Below are 14,512 nucleotides of genomic sequence, written 5' to 3' on the forward strand. Positions count from 1 at the left end.
AACAAAAGACACACACATTTGCACACACATTGTGCAAAGGCTAGGCAACCTTACCATCTGCCCCTGACACATAATATCCAGAGTAAAACATAATTTGTACCGCCTCGACATCTGTCTTGGTACTCCATATACATAATATTAATATTTTGCATTTGGTCATCTCACTTAATTCACACCAAAACTGGATGTCAGTTTACTTTAAAATTTGTTGTACATGTGTATGTCTATGTTTGTATGTTTATTATTTCTTGTATATTTCACACACACACATATTTATATATAGAGGGAGAACATACATACATACATATATATACATATATATATATATTTAGGTATGTATGTATTATATGTATGTATAGATATGTGTGTGTGTGTGTGTGTGTGTGTGTGTTTGATATTTATAGTATTTTAGATATATTGGCAGATTATAAATATATTTTTTCAGTTAATGCAACAGCTTTTACTTTTTAAAACTATACATAAATAAATACATACATACATGCATGAATAAATAAGACGTTTTTAAAATAAATTTGATATGTTTTTAAAATGTTCAATAATTTTAGTTTAAGTCAATTGCTTATGTAGTAGCCTACCTAAAAATATGCATATTCATTAAACGATTTCCTGTTTATTTCTTTCGACATCGTTGAAATTCAGTTTCGATTTGTCGTGATAAAAGTCGGTTAATGATGATAAATGTTTGATTCAAAATAAAAAGGATCGTTGCTCTAAACTAGTGTTTGTGAGTGCGGCTCTGTGATGGAGTGAGCTGGCAGAATCTCAGCAGCAGCAGCAGCGCGGATATCAGATGAAATGGTTTGGCCCTCGGGGTTACAGGAAGTTGTAGCAGCTGCCATGTTTAGCTGCTTTGTTGTAGATTTCTTGTAGGTTTCCTGCAGATTTTTTTAAGTGTTGCAATGGAGACGAGCTGGAGTTCATTTTTATTTCAGGTAAGCCAGCCGTTCGAAATAAATCCCAACCGCGCGGGAAAAATTGAAAATCGTTCGGGACTCTTAAAAACAGCGCGAAGCGCGGAGATTTGAGCTTTAAAAGCGGGATTTTAAGGCAGTAAAAACAATGGCAGCTAAGCTAGCTCACATTAGCCGCTAATGCTGCATCTCTCCCAGACTTCCAGCTGTGAACTGTGAGGGAGACGTACAAGGGATTTCTTTCACTCTTTCCCCCCTTCTCTTTATCATTCACACTCTTTTTACGTGCTTTATGCCTTTTTTGGTTTTAAGTTAAACACTTTTAGAGGACAGCTAATTCCTTTTGTGTACTCATTGATTTTGTTATGACACAATTTGGATGTTTTGACCAGACGCAACGTCCATGTCTGCGTATGTAATAATAGAATACGATGTTTATGTTCTTTTTGGCACGTTTTTTAATACTTAACTTTTCTTTCCCAATCGATCTCCACAATTCTCCTTAATTTCCTGTGTTTGTTTTTATTTGTTGTTAACGCAGCTCCCTACTTTTATTGGAGGGAACATGAGGTTCATTGGTGTTTCAAGATATTCTCAGCTGCCTACGTTACCTAGACATAATTGAACAGAACGTGCATATGATGAAAGCAAAAATACTGTAGAGGTTCTACTGTAGAAAACTTATTATGATACCCCAAAATTCACTATTATGATAACGTTAAACCCTAAGTCTCACAGAACGTTTGTTGCTCTTATTATCTTACTCCAACTTTAAAAAGGTGTTTTGCAGTTGAAGTTTGCTGTATGGTCAGTCCATGTTCATGCCTCTGACGTCCATTGAGCTTATGCATGTAATGATTGATGTTATTAAAGCAGGCATTCCATTGGTATGTGAGATGCAAATGTGACTTTTGCACTGATGCATGAGGAATCTGTGCATGTTTGCACTGACATGTGAATGCTTAGGTTATGGCATGTTATTGACAGCATGCAACTCTTTTTACCATTGATCTGATATGAGTTCATACTTTAAACTTAACATAAAGGTACAAATATTGCTTACTCCCATTTAGAATAAGTACATGATAGGTGCTATTCTTTAGGTATCCACCGAATTATGTAATTTACCAGTGGTACCATTGGTGTAACATTTATGCATTTGGCAGATGCTTTTATACATATCCACTTACATTGCATTCAAAGTACACATTTTTATCAGTTCTTCCCTTCCTTGGGAATCAAATTTTATTAACTTTTCTCTTGGGAGAGAAAACATTTGTATCGCTCTACAGCTCTAGGCTTTGTCCCAGAAAAGTTTCCAAAATTGTATTTCTTGAGAAGAAATAGAAGCAGACAATGTCCAAAATGTTGTTGGCAGTTAATGGTAGGAAGGCCTGTAACAATTTCAGTGTGTGCTTCATCATCATCAACATCATCTTAACACTTATTTTTAATTGAACACATACTGAAACAATTTTGCAGTCAACTCCAACATCAGATGTAGCCTTTCCTGTGAGCATAGATTCTTTGTTAGACACTGTCTGGAACTTTCTTGACCACATTATGAAGATTTTCTTCACGCTGCTTATCTTGCATGCACCATTCATAATCCATGTTTGATTTCGTGCATTCTTTACCTCAAATGCTGATCTAGATATTGTCAGTACATACTAAATACATAAGTTCTTTAGCTATGAAATCTTTACACTTTATTAACTTACAGTAGTTTGAAACCACAAGATCAGTGATTTATTAAATCTTGTGTGAAAAAAAAAAACAGCTTAATTGTTCTGCTTGATTCCACCCATGTGATGAAGCATCTAATGAGATGACGGTCTAGCGCGTCACTCCTCATTGTTCTGCAGGCGTCTGAGGTTATTCATGAGCGGGGCATTGTCCGGCTCCCAACAGGCATCTCCTAATCCGTCTGCAGCAAACAAAAATCTGATTAACTGGCTTCTGTCTTTGGCGTAAAAGAGATGTGCTTGCTCTTGTTCTTGCCTTTAGATTTTTGATAGATTACATGAGCAGATATGTTGGTTTTGATGTCACATGTTTAATTTTGGCATTGTTATTAAGCTTTTTCTTCTCTATTTTACGAGCAGAAATGGCTGTAATGGGCTTAAAAAGAGTTTAACTGTGCATCTGCTGTTTTCACCAATCACTGTTAAAGTTTTATGAGGTTTGCACAGCAGATCAGAGTCTGTCAGTTTTTATATCATATTATGAATTCCAAGTGCATTTTCCACATTATGGCTGTGCACACAATGCAGATTATCATATGTACCAATACGGTGTTCCAATATATATGCTCACAATAGCAGCGTATTTTAAACGCATTGAGTTTGCTTAAGATTTCATTTTGCGTTTAGTCATGCTTGTCAGATTTAGATCTGCGTTTTGAAGTACCTACAGTTCTTGCATTTTTATTTCTGTTGGAGTGACCTCAGCCTTCAATGCAGATTTGTATCAAAATCATCCAAGCGGCATGAAGAGCAGGCCACTGTCACTGTTTGAATGCTTAATGTGTGGCAAACTTTAATGCATCCAAATACAAATATACTCATAGAATGACTGCTAACCCATATCAGCAAATAGTGCTGGGTTAACAATGTTCAGAGCTCCCAAAGCAGCTGTGTCCTCTCTAATTGCACATTTTGTATGGCGAGGTCACTTAATTAAGCTCACAAAGACCTCCTACGTGGTTTTTAGGTGAAAATGCAAACTGAACATGTCTGTTCTTACATTCTTTTAGGATATATAAGCCTGTAAGGTTTAATGTGGCGTAGCGTTTCCCCGGCTGTCGTCAGAGGTAGGTCCAGCCTGCAGGTCTCTCGTTACTGTAGGCTTTACTATATTTCCTCAGCGGTTCAATTGTGTGGGTGAATATCCACCCCCCATCCCACCAACTGGATGCCGTGACCAATGGGACAATGCAGGCAGCTGCAGAACGGGGAGCCTAATAGTCGTGTAGTCTTTCAGCTACTCTTGTTTTAGGCCCTGCACTAAGGGTTGTACCACACCCCCCTTAACCAACGACCCCACCCTTTATGAGCAAGTTATGCTCTACCAACCTCCACTTAATTTTCCCCACCACTGCCTGAAGAGATGCTTTTTTGGATTAGACAAAATCTTGCTTATATAAATTTTTTTTTTTTTCAATTAAGAGTATTATTTTGTATTGCAAGACTTGCTATGTTGTGATTTATAAAACCTTGTTTAACTCATACTGTTTTTTCTGTTCATAATTGCATGTAATCTAATTTGTTGTTCCTTCGTTAATTTATAATCATGTTTTTTTTTGTGTAGTTTTTATGTCTTAACCTGTAACAGATTTTGTCCTTGCTCTTTCAAGCCTTTCAATGGGGGTAAGTGGGTGTTTGTTGTCAACAGTTCAGAAGACATGAAATAAAGTGCATGAATCTGTAATAAAACATCCATCACATGGCTCTAGGGGATGAATAAAGGCCCCCTGTAGCGAATCCATTTGTTTTTGTAGGATTAATTTCTAGATTTTAAACGTAATGAACTCCTTTTTTTCTTACGTCTGCTGACTCTGGGACATGGAAGACGTATGCGTTGTGTGCGCACAAATGCACTAATTTTGTGCTTCTAATTCATGACTAGCATTTTGTTTTGTTCTCTCTCCGCACTCGTCACTAACCGCGCAACGCTTATTTTACCCCCATTGAAAGGCTTGGAAAGAGCAAGGACAATTTTTTAATACAACTTTGATTGGATTATTCTGAAAGAAGAAAGTCACATACTCCTAGAATGCTTCGAGGGTGGGTAGAAGATGGACGGATTTTCATTCTCTTTTTACAATGAAATTAAATGGAAACCGATGCTTTCATACTCCAAAAATGAATTACTGTAATAGCTGTATTGCACTATATTCCACTTTTTTTTATTTATTTAAAGATATGAAGTTGCCAGTGCTGATAGCCTTTTAGGCAGCACACCAACCTGAGTTCGAATCCCGAAATCAAAGACCTTTCCCGATACCGTCCCCCTATTACTTTCTCACTTTGCTTCCTGCCAGCTCTGATCTGGTTTCTGATCCTATCATAATAATGGCAAAAAATGCCAAAAATAAATCTTGGGGGGAAAAAGACGAACAGATCGTTTTCCCCTCCACAGTAGCTATCAAATTTAATTTGCTCTTCCACATAGACTATTCAAACATGCAAGAACCAGCAATGTTTGTTTAGTGGCATTAACAACATGGACATCTTGATATGCAAATGAATTTAAGAACTGCAAGAATTTACAAAATGTGTTGAATATTTTTATGGCAGTTTTGGTCACCACGTCCCTCCTACACTTATAGAAAAGAGCTATGTAAACGTCTTGCTCCTTTGACCATGTAGTCTCACCAAGTGTTTTTTGCAGTTGTTGTTGTGTATGACATGATGTAAGTTTAGCAGAATGTCCTGAGCCTGTGATGCCAGTCACATGTGGAAGCACTTTCATTACAAGCTCAGATCATTTTACATGCAGTAGATTTATGTTTGCAGGCTGCAGGAAGCTGCTAATTTCTTGTGCGAAAACACTGAAGTCTCTGATATAAAGCACACGTTTGCACATTTTCATCTAAAGATTCCAGTTAGTCACACAGGAATTATGTTGGCCAAGAATTATGTCTTTTTCTCTTAATGCATCTGCTTTTTCTCATCTTGAAGTATGTTGCTCTTTTCTTAAAGAGTTGCTTTTTATGGACAGTTTTTGGCAAGTTTTTTCTACATCTAAATGTATTACAGTACACATTCCTTCTCATACTCTCTCTCCCTCACTTTCTGTTCAGCTTTCTCAATCGCTCCAGTATCTCATTAGTCATCCTGCACTTTGCTGAACAGCTGACTGTGCCCCTGCTAGGTCCCAGTCAGGGCTTCTCTTGTTTTCCAAGTTGTACAGATGCCCTGGAAATGAGTCAGTTTCTATTTTTGCTAAACATTTGACACCGTCTCTCAGCTGAGGTCGTGCCTAACTCATACTGGCCAATAGCAGCGCTGGCCCATAGTATCACAGCTAGGCTTTTCACACAGCTCGGGCTATGAGTTTGCATCATGTGTTCAAAGTGAATGATTGGCATACACAGTCAGGTTTTATTACAGAAGATTTTGTTATTTATAGTTATTTAATATAGAATATGTTGGCTGACATTTAGTATTTAAATTAAACCTTTATCATCACTTAATGCTTGCTTAATTTTTAAATGTACTAATAATTTATTAATCCTGTTACATGTAATATTTAGAAGTCTTAAAATTCATGTTTTTTTTATACTGTGATGTTGTGATGCCTAAATTCCCTTGTAGCATGACTGAGTTTTGGTTTTCATTTTTAATATATTTTTTAGTAGGACTGATATGCGATTACAGTTTTTAATCTAATTAATTACATGATGTGGTGATTTAATCAAATTTAGAGAAATTACTCACAAAATATAATTTAAAGTCATTGTTGTGTAAAGCATCAGGCATTACAAAAAGTAGGTTCAGCAATAAATATTTTGTTTGATAATTTATTACATAGCCTACTCTTTTGGACTATGTGAGAATTGTCATTTTTGGTTGGGTGAACTATAACTTTAAGAATTTATTTTCTTAATTTTATTATTATTACTATGAAAATATGAAATAATTTCTTTAATGAAATTATAATAACTCTAAACTAAAACTGCCAGCAGGTGGAGGTAAATGTCTTAATGTTTAAGTCATTGAGGCATTTATTCATTAATTTGATTTGTTCAAATGGCTGATTCATTCAGGAGTGAAGTAAAGGGTTCTTTATGAATGGTTGAATCATTAGGCTTGTTCGACCTCGGATCATCGGATCATCACCATCAGACCGATCAGTGTGTGACATCAAAGAACTGCAAGAGCTTAGAGAGCAGACGACTCCTTGTGCTTTTGAATCACTCTCGCAGTACTTTGATGTCATACACCAATCGGTCTGTCCAGCGACACTTCAAAGCCAACGCATAGGCCAATGGTTCAACATGCCAAATGGTTCAACAAATTCCTTCAAAACGTTGATTAAGAAATGAAATGCCGCTGTGGGTTGCTCGGAGATGAACATTTCTGCTTATCATGTGTCCTTGCTTTATCTTTTTCTTTTATCACCTCTCATGGTGCCTCTCACTTTATTGTATACCTTTTTAAAGGAATTAAAAGGTATACAATAAAGTATTATAATGCTTGTATTATAATTGATTAGTATTAGTTATAGAAAGTCAAACATAATTATTTCTCATTTACCTTCAGCATATACACATTTATTTAAAAAAAATTGTTTTTGTTTAATAAACATTTAATTTCACAAACTTTGCAGACCTATTTGTATCCAGCTGTGAGATCTTGTAAAGTATGCATTTGTATATTGCATGATTATATATGTGATATGTAATATGATTATGATATATATATAATTTTATAATTTTATTTGTGAAAAATACTGCAAAAAACTACATCGGCTGTCAAAAAAACTATATCAGTCAACCACTCAAATACACTTTGTCAGTTTTGATTTTGTATCAGGACTAAAACCTTCAAAGAATTGTTCGACATGCTAAGATGTCTTCTCTTTCTATCTCAGCAGGCCAATGAAGCCCTCCACCACCAGCACCAGAACAGCCTGCTTCCGCTGCTCAACTCCGAGCCGCAGGATCAAAAGCCTGTTCTTCCCATCCTGCTCGACCAGAAACCCCCAGTCAGTTCGGCTGACCTTCTCAAAGACAACATGGGCGGTGGGACGGGCGGAGGGGGAGGAGGTGGTGGTGGCGGTGGTGGTCAGGTAGTAATAAAGAAGGAACCCAAGTCAAAGACTCCCTTCATTTGTGGCTACTGTAGCAAGGCCTTTCGGGACAGTTACCACCTCCGGCGGCATGAGTCCTGTCACACAGGCATTAAGATGGTGTCACGGCCCAAGAAGACAACCACAGCGCCCACCATGGTGCCTCTCATTTCCACTGTGCCACGCGACAACAACGGCAACCCCTCCTATGTCTCCACAGTGGCGGGCATCCTCACCACTGTCACCACCTCTGCATCTACAGCCGCGGGCGTGATGTCGGTCCTGCCTCAGCAGCAGCCGGCCGTACCCAAGAAACCCCCCAAACCGGTGAAGAAGAACCATGGCTGCGAGATGTGCGGCAAGGCCTTCCGTGACGTCTATCACCTCAACCGCCACAAGCTCTCGCACTCGGATGAGAAGCCCTTCGAGTGCCCCATATGTCACCAGCGTTTTAAGAGGAAGGACCGCATGACCTACCACGTGCGCTCGCACGACGGTGGCGTGCACAAGCCATATATCTGCTCCGTTTGTGGGAAAGGCTTCTCTCGGTATGTGCAGCAAATCTTATGTTTTTTATTTATTTATTTTTTAATAGAAGAAACCAATTTGTCTCACTTATTTATGTAGCGCTTTAAACAATATATAATGTTTCAAAGTAATAATCAGGAAAATAACAGAAGCAATGATGAAAACCTCTTTAAAGAAAAGACAAATCCAAATTCTACTGTAAAGCATCTGTAAATAAGACAATAGTGTCATTATACGTGATATTTGTCCGCAGGTTATTTATCCTGAAATCATTTAATTTTCTTTTTGCAAGCATCCACAAGCTTTCATGACTGCGGTTGCCAGGTGTCAAAAGTTTGAATCCCCCAATCACAGCTTTAATCTTAAATGAATACATTTTCTGCATAGTGCCATCATGCAGTGCAGTTCAAGTTTTGCTGTCATCCATGTAAAGCAACGTCATTTTTTATTGTTTTTGATTTCCTCTCCAACAGTCCAGATCATCTTAGCTGTCATGTCAAGCACGTACACTCCACAGAACGACCCTTTAAATGCCAAGTTACGGTAAGACTGCGCATGATCGTCGCTCTCCTGGTCTGTCGCTCTCTGTCCACACACTGATTTGTTTCTGCGTCACTGCAGGCCTGCACATCCGCCTTCGCCACCAAAGACCGTCTACGTTCACACATGATACGGCATGAAGGCAAAGTCACCTGCAACATTTGCGGGAAGATGCTGAGTGCCGCCTACATCACCAGCCACCTGAAGACCCACGGCCAGGCCGGCTTCACCTCCCCCTGTAACAAAGGTATGTCAGTTCTCCAACTTTCACACTTGAATCAAATAAATTAGTGCTTTCTGACTGTTTGCCACCTGTGTGATTTGATGTGGCCATTACAAAATGGAATTGTCCTTTTTTTTCACTTTTCATTATATTAGGTGCTAAAGGGCATTTTCCCCAACCTGGCCTTTCAAAGCCCACAAATGTAAGCTGTGTACTATTACGGCTGCACGATTAATTGAAATGGAATTGAAATCGTAATTCAACGGAAGTTGCGATTTTCATGTGTATCTTTCAGAGAAACACTGTTCTGTGATCAGCACTAAATCTTCCTCCAAAGGCCAGATGGCGCTCTTGTGCTGAATGCAACAAAAAAAAAGAAATCACTGCAGAAAATCCCTGCAGCTGAATAAAGAGAAGATTTAACATTTCATTGATTCAATGTAACTAATAAACACATGACTATGACAATATATGGTTTATCTGAGTCGGAAAGAACACAAACAAAGCCTTATTTTGTTTATATAAAGTGCTATATTAGTATATTATTATAGTTATATTTCAATTTCACAAAGAAATGCGCAGCATTTTGTAAGAGCAATAATAAAAGGACATATTGAATTTATAATTTATCTTGAAACATTTTGTTTAAAATAAAATCTTTAAATCAATCTTTTAATAAAAATAAAATTGTTAAATCAAATTGAATGGAATCATGAGTTGAGTGAATCGTTACATCCCTATTATTTTATATTAAAATAAAGCATATTTACAATGCAGTGCCGTTATCACTGCTTAGAATACTATGTAATATGTTATGTGCCTTATTTTGTGTAATAAGTCACATCATCTCACAGAAGGATTTATTTTAAACACTCGACTCGACACTTCAAACACTCGTGAATTTGGAGTAAAAACATGTTATTAAATGTGGTATTTTCACATGCTCTCAGATGAAACATTTACTACACAGAGCCATAGTTCACTGAGAAGCTACACAGACAGCTGTCATTATCACAAACGATATCTTTGATTTCATAAACGTGCAATCACATATATTATTTTTTTTTGCATAACTTGTCAGTGTCGATTAATCATGCAGCCCTACTGTCTACTGAAAATATTGGATATTCAATTATTTCACTAGTCCCTCCACATTATGTATTTCAAAACTACTACAATTAATTTACTAGAAATATTTATATTTTTCATAAAATGTTAAATTAAATAGCAACAAAAAAAAGTTTACAATGAAAATTTTAACTTTTCCTTTAGGAACGTTTTTCATTTAACACTGTATATTTATAATTCTTAAGAAACATTGGTCTTTGGCAATGTATTATATTTACTGTATTATTATTTACAAAGATTTTACTTCTTATCAACAAGCTAATTAAAAAATAGATGTCATGTAATGTTCTTTTTTTTTTTTTAGGTTTTACTGATATTTTCAAGACAATCACAAGTAATGTTTGACAATTTAGCCAATAAATTTAGCTAAAAATAAATGTTTAAGATCAGTTGGTTTAAAATAATCAGTGGCAATACAGCTACTCACCTGAAACTCTCACACTAGCCATTGGTCATCTTTATTAATGAACCAGGCTTTTTCTGTCTTGCCCACAGTGTAACCCTAGAAATCACCCCAGTGTTTTATTCATTCTTTATTCTTTTACTTTTTCCGGTCAGACTCTAACAACGTGTGCAACTCTGCCTCAGTCACATCAGTCACTGCTTCAACTGCATCCAACACTACATCCATGAACCGCGGCATCGGCAGCAACCCTGTTACCATCGCCGCCCAGATGAACATCACCACCAACACGGTCAACATAACCTCCCCCATCAGCCTTCAGCATCCAGTCACCATCACTGCTCCCGTCAACATCGCCTCGGTCAACATCCCAGCTACGGCGCCCATGAACATCGCCCATCCTGTCGCCATAACCTCGCCCATGTCAATGAACATCACCGGTCCACTCAACATCGCCATGAGGCCAATGGAAAGCATGTCTTTCCTCTCGCAGGTCCTGCCTTCCTCTCCTCCCTGGTAGAACCCAACGCCCCACCCGCCTTCTCCTAGTAAACCTCATGTCTCCCGTTTGAGTCTTCCTCTCCAGCTGTGAGGGGAAAAAAAGAGCCTGGAGGAATGGCGAGTATAGGAAAATGACAGTCCGCAGCGGCAAGGAATCATGCGGATGTTAGCTGGCACTTTGCATCTCCTCCGCTCGGCTGAGAGATTGACTAGAGTTTAGTGATGGACAGAAAAAATAGCTATTGCATGGAGCGGAAGACTGACATGCTGTATGTTTGGTGATTTCACTTTTCTAGTGCCAGAAAATCCTTGCCAGTCGGCTGTTTGAAGCGGAGCGCTTCATTGTTAGTGTTAACGGTTTAAGGACTTTGGCAAATATTAACTGTGAGGATTTTATTTTTGTTACGTTAGCTTGCTTATCAGTATTTCATAGTTTTATGCATATTAATGAGTCACGTACAACAAAAGGGACAGTGGCTTCCATTAATGGAAGATGAGAGTGTTTTATTTTTTTTGAGACAATACTCTACAAATGAGGAAAATGTAGAACAAGTTTATAAAAGGCCTCCTTTCATTGTAAGCCTTTTAATCTGTAGCTGTATTATTATTATTATTATTATTATTATTATTCTTTATAGGTAATCTTTGGAGTTGGTCATTCCTGATTTTAGAATAATTACGTTATGTTTCAATAGCTGGGATATTCTTCTGCTTAGTGAGGTTTAACATTAACAGTTACAGTCTTGCACTGAACACATATCTCTTTGGTGTTTATTCTGACGGCAGTATTATCTTAGATCAAATATTTTTAGTGTTCGCATAGATGCCTGGTCACCAAGTGGCCGACTTCAACACAGAAAGGTCCATTTGTATTCTTAAGAGCATTTAGTTTTGTAACCGTGTAGTTTTTGCTCTTCCTTTCCAAAGGACGAGGGCTGTTTTTCCTTAGGACCTTTTGCTCAGGAAATTTGCTGAGGGTGTCCCAACTTACTCTGCTCCTGTTATGGACAGAATCGCGCATAGCGCTTTCTTCCAGACCTAATTTTTTAGGCAATTAACACACTAAACAAAGTTCCCTTTATTGGTGAAAACTGAGAAGCACCTCAGAAGTCGAGTTGCCGTATATTCTTCAGCCGTTGATGTCATCGTCCATCACAGGAGCATAAAAATAACCTCTGTTGCTTGTTCGTTTACCCAAGTCACAGTAAAAACCAAAACTGCCTTCAAATTTTCAGGGTTTGTCATATTGTTTGGAGTAACCCTGTTTAAAAATAACAGAGAACACCGGCTTGCGCAGATATCCCCAAACTAGTTATTCTCTTTGATTTTCCTTTCCCTGTTAGATATAATAAGCAATACTCCTTTCTCGGTCCTCCTTTTGACCGAGCCAGACTGCTGTCGTACCTGTTTTGTGCTGTGATATGGAAAAACCAATGCAAGGTATTTAGTCACACGTGGCCCTCTAAACCAGGGTTGTGTGCGCTTGTCTGATGTGAATGAGTCTCAAACAGAGAGTAAAACCAGCAGAATGTGATCGTACTTTAAATTATGATGTCATAGCTACCACCGCGCTTTGGCGTAAATCGCCAGAAGAGGGTTTAGTTTTGTGTTAACTCGCACCCCCAGTGTTTCCCAACCAGCGTTGACCTGGTGACAAAGCATTTGCAGTCTTAAGTTAGTATTACATGGACTTCCATGTAGGGATGTTAAAGCAAAAATCATTTTAATGGCCTGTTTTAAGTTTTCATTTTGTTTTTTGTTTTTTAACGTTGCCTTCGGTAGAGGCGGATTATTCCAACTGAGAACTGGAATTCGAGGAATGTGGGTGAAAAAAACACTACAACAAAAAACAAAAACAAACGAAAGGGTTTTTAATTGTGCTTGTGATTTTAAATGTTTGTCCTTCCACAATGGCGTCACTTCCGTGCCTGAACTGCATGTCTGAAAATGCCACCGTGAAACACATCAGTCTTCTCTCAGATAAGACGAGCAGTGCTCAGCGATGGAAACTGCCTGGGCGGCCAACTGCAGTTTAACTGTTTACCAAATGTGTGTGGAGATTTAGAATCTATTTTGCATATGAAATATCAAGTTGCCATTTTTGAGGAATTTGTTGTTGGTGTTTTTTTTTTTTTTTTATATCCTATAAAGTGTTGCTCATGAAGTTACTCCTTATGCATCAGTATCTTTTAAAGAATATTAATGGAGCAAAAACAAGAAAAGACTTGGTGTTCATTTTGGATAGGACCGTTTAAATGAGTCATGTCCTTCTTGATTAAATTGGCAAACCCATGTGAAGGCCAATGAATGTATATCTTTGTACAAAAACATTTAGCTCAGAGAACGTGGTAGTTACGATAGACACATGCAAGGAAAAACACAAGTAAAATAACCTTTTATAAGACTTTTTTGTATTAGAACATTAACATTGGTAATTTTGTATATATATGAAGACTAGGCTTTTTTTGGTTAGCAGAAAGGTAAAAACATTCCTACATATTTTTTTTTTTTAATGTACGTCAAGAATAATTATGTAAACACATTGCGCAATGTTTTATGTGCCTTTTATTTGGGTTGTCTAAATAAAAGAAAACGGTCAAGTATGATTTGCCTCATTCTCTCAATGCTTTGCAGGGAATTTTGCTTCAGTCAAATGATAGTTTTGACATAATGCTTTTGACATTTCACATAAATGCTGCATCTTTAGACTTCCTATTCATCAAATAACTGTTTCCAGCATTGATAGTAGGAAGAAATGTTTCTTGGGTACTGAAATAGCATATTAGTTTGATTTCTGAAGGATCATGCGACACTGAAGACTGGACTTCTTTCCAGTCTTAAAAGTTCCTGAAAATGAATACATAAGGGCATACATTTGTCCTCTGTTCGTATAAGCAATGGCTGATGCATATATGACCTTTCATGTGTCTTGTATATCTTGAGTGAATGTCATACAGATTTAAATCTAAAATGCTGATCAGAATTTTGATACATTTGCAAGTGTTTTTAGAATTAATCTTAGATATTATTCTTGATGGATATCCATTTTAAACTATTTTACTTAAGGTAAATTATACTAAGATCATGTTGGGGGAAATTCAGGAAAAGGGCCAGTTATAATCTACAATTAAATGCTCTATATCTTTGTCTTTTTAAAGAATTATAATGCAGATAATCTCTTATCTGTAAATAGAGTATTACATATATTACATTTTAAGTATACTTATTGTTTGGAAATTATATACTTTTGAAGACTGAACACCTAAGCATAATAAAATTGCATATAAATATTTATCAGTCTTAATGTAATAATTTGATTTTTTTTCTAATTTGGCATTTACCAAATATATTCATTTTCAAACAGATATGTTGGCAAGACATACACATTGACTTCACTGAGTGCAAGCAACTGTTCAGCAGAAGGGTAAAATTTATCCAGGTTTTAAACAACATGAGGGTGAG

General features: G+C 37.2%; 1 protein-coding gene across 2 annotated transcripts; it reads left to right on the plus strand.

Annotated features, from left to right (window-relative positions):
- Nucleotides 1–789: 789 nt before the first annotated feature.
- On the plus strand, nucleotides 790–13,656 carry LOC127972792 (vascular endothelial zinc finger 1). 2 transcript variants are annotated; one of them, XM_052576574.1, is made up of 5 exons: nucleotides 790–953; nucleotides 7,530–8,275; nucleotides 8,729–8,798; nucleotides 8,877–9,042; nucleotides 10,705–13,656. In XM_052576574.1, the coding sequence occupies exons 1-5, from the start codon at nucleotides 921–923 to the stop codon at nucleotides 11,067–11,069; spliced, it is 1,380 nt and encodes a 459-aa protein (XP_052432534.1). In that variant the 5' UTR covers nucleotides 790–920; the 3' UTR covers nucleotides 11,070–13,656. The 2 variants fall into 2 exon arrangements, with proteins under 2 accessions (XP_052432534.1, XP_052432536.1); XM_052576576.1 differs by having other exon boundaries at nucleotides 803–953; nucleotides 7,533–8,275.
- The last annotated feature ends 856 nt before the right edge of the window (nucleotides 13,657–14,512 follow it).

The sequence above is a fragment of the Carassius gibelio genome, chromosome B15 (genome assembly GCF_023724105.1).
Source record: "Carassius gibelio isolate Cgi1373 ecotype wild population from Czech Republic chromosome B15, carGib1.2-hapl.c, whole genome shotgun sequence".
Taxonomy (NCBI): domain Eukaryota; kingdom Metazoa; phylum Chordata; class Actinopteri; order Cypriniformes; family Cyprinidae; genus Carassius; species Carassius gibelio.

What these genes read in the sequence shown, in the direction of transcription:
- LOC127972792 (XM_052576574.1), top strand. Translation starts at nt 921, where the DNA reads ATGGAGACGAGCTGGAGTTCATTTTTATTTCAG. An exon ending in CCTTTAAATGCCAAGTTACG is followed by an intron (nt 8,799 to 8,876) that starts GTAAGACTGCGC and finishes GCGTCACTGCAG; the next exon opens with GCCTGCACATCCGCCTTCGC. An exon ending in CACCTCCCCCTGTAACAAAG is followed by an intron (nt 9,043 to 10,704) that starts GTATGTCAGTTC and finishes TTTTCCGGTCAG; the next exon opens with ACTCTAACAACGTGTGCAAC.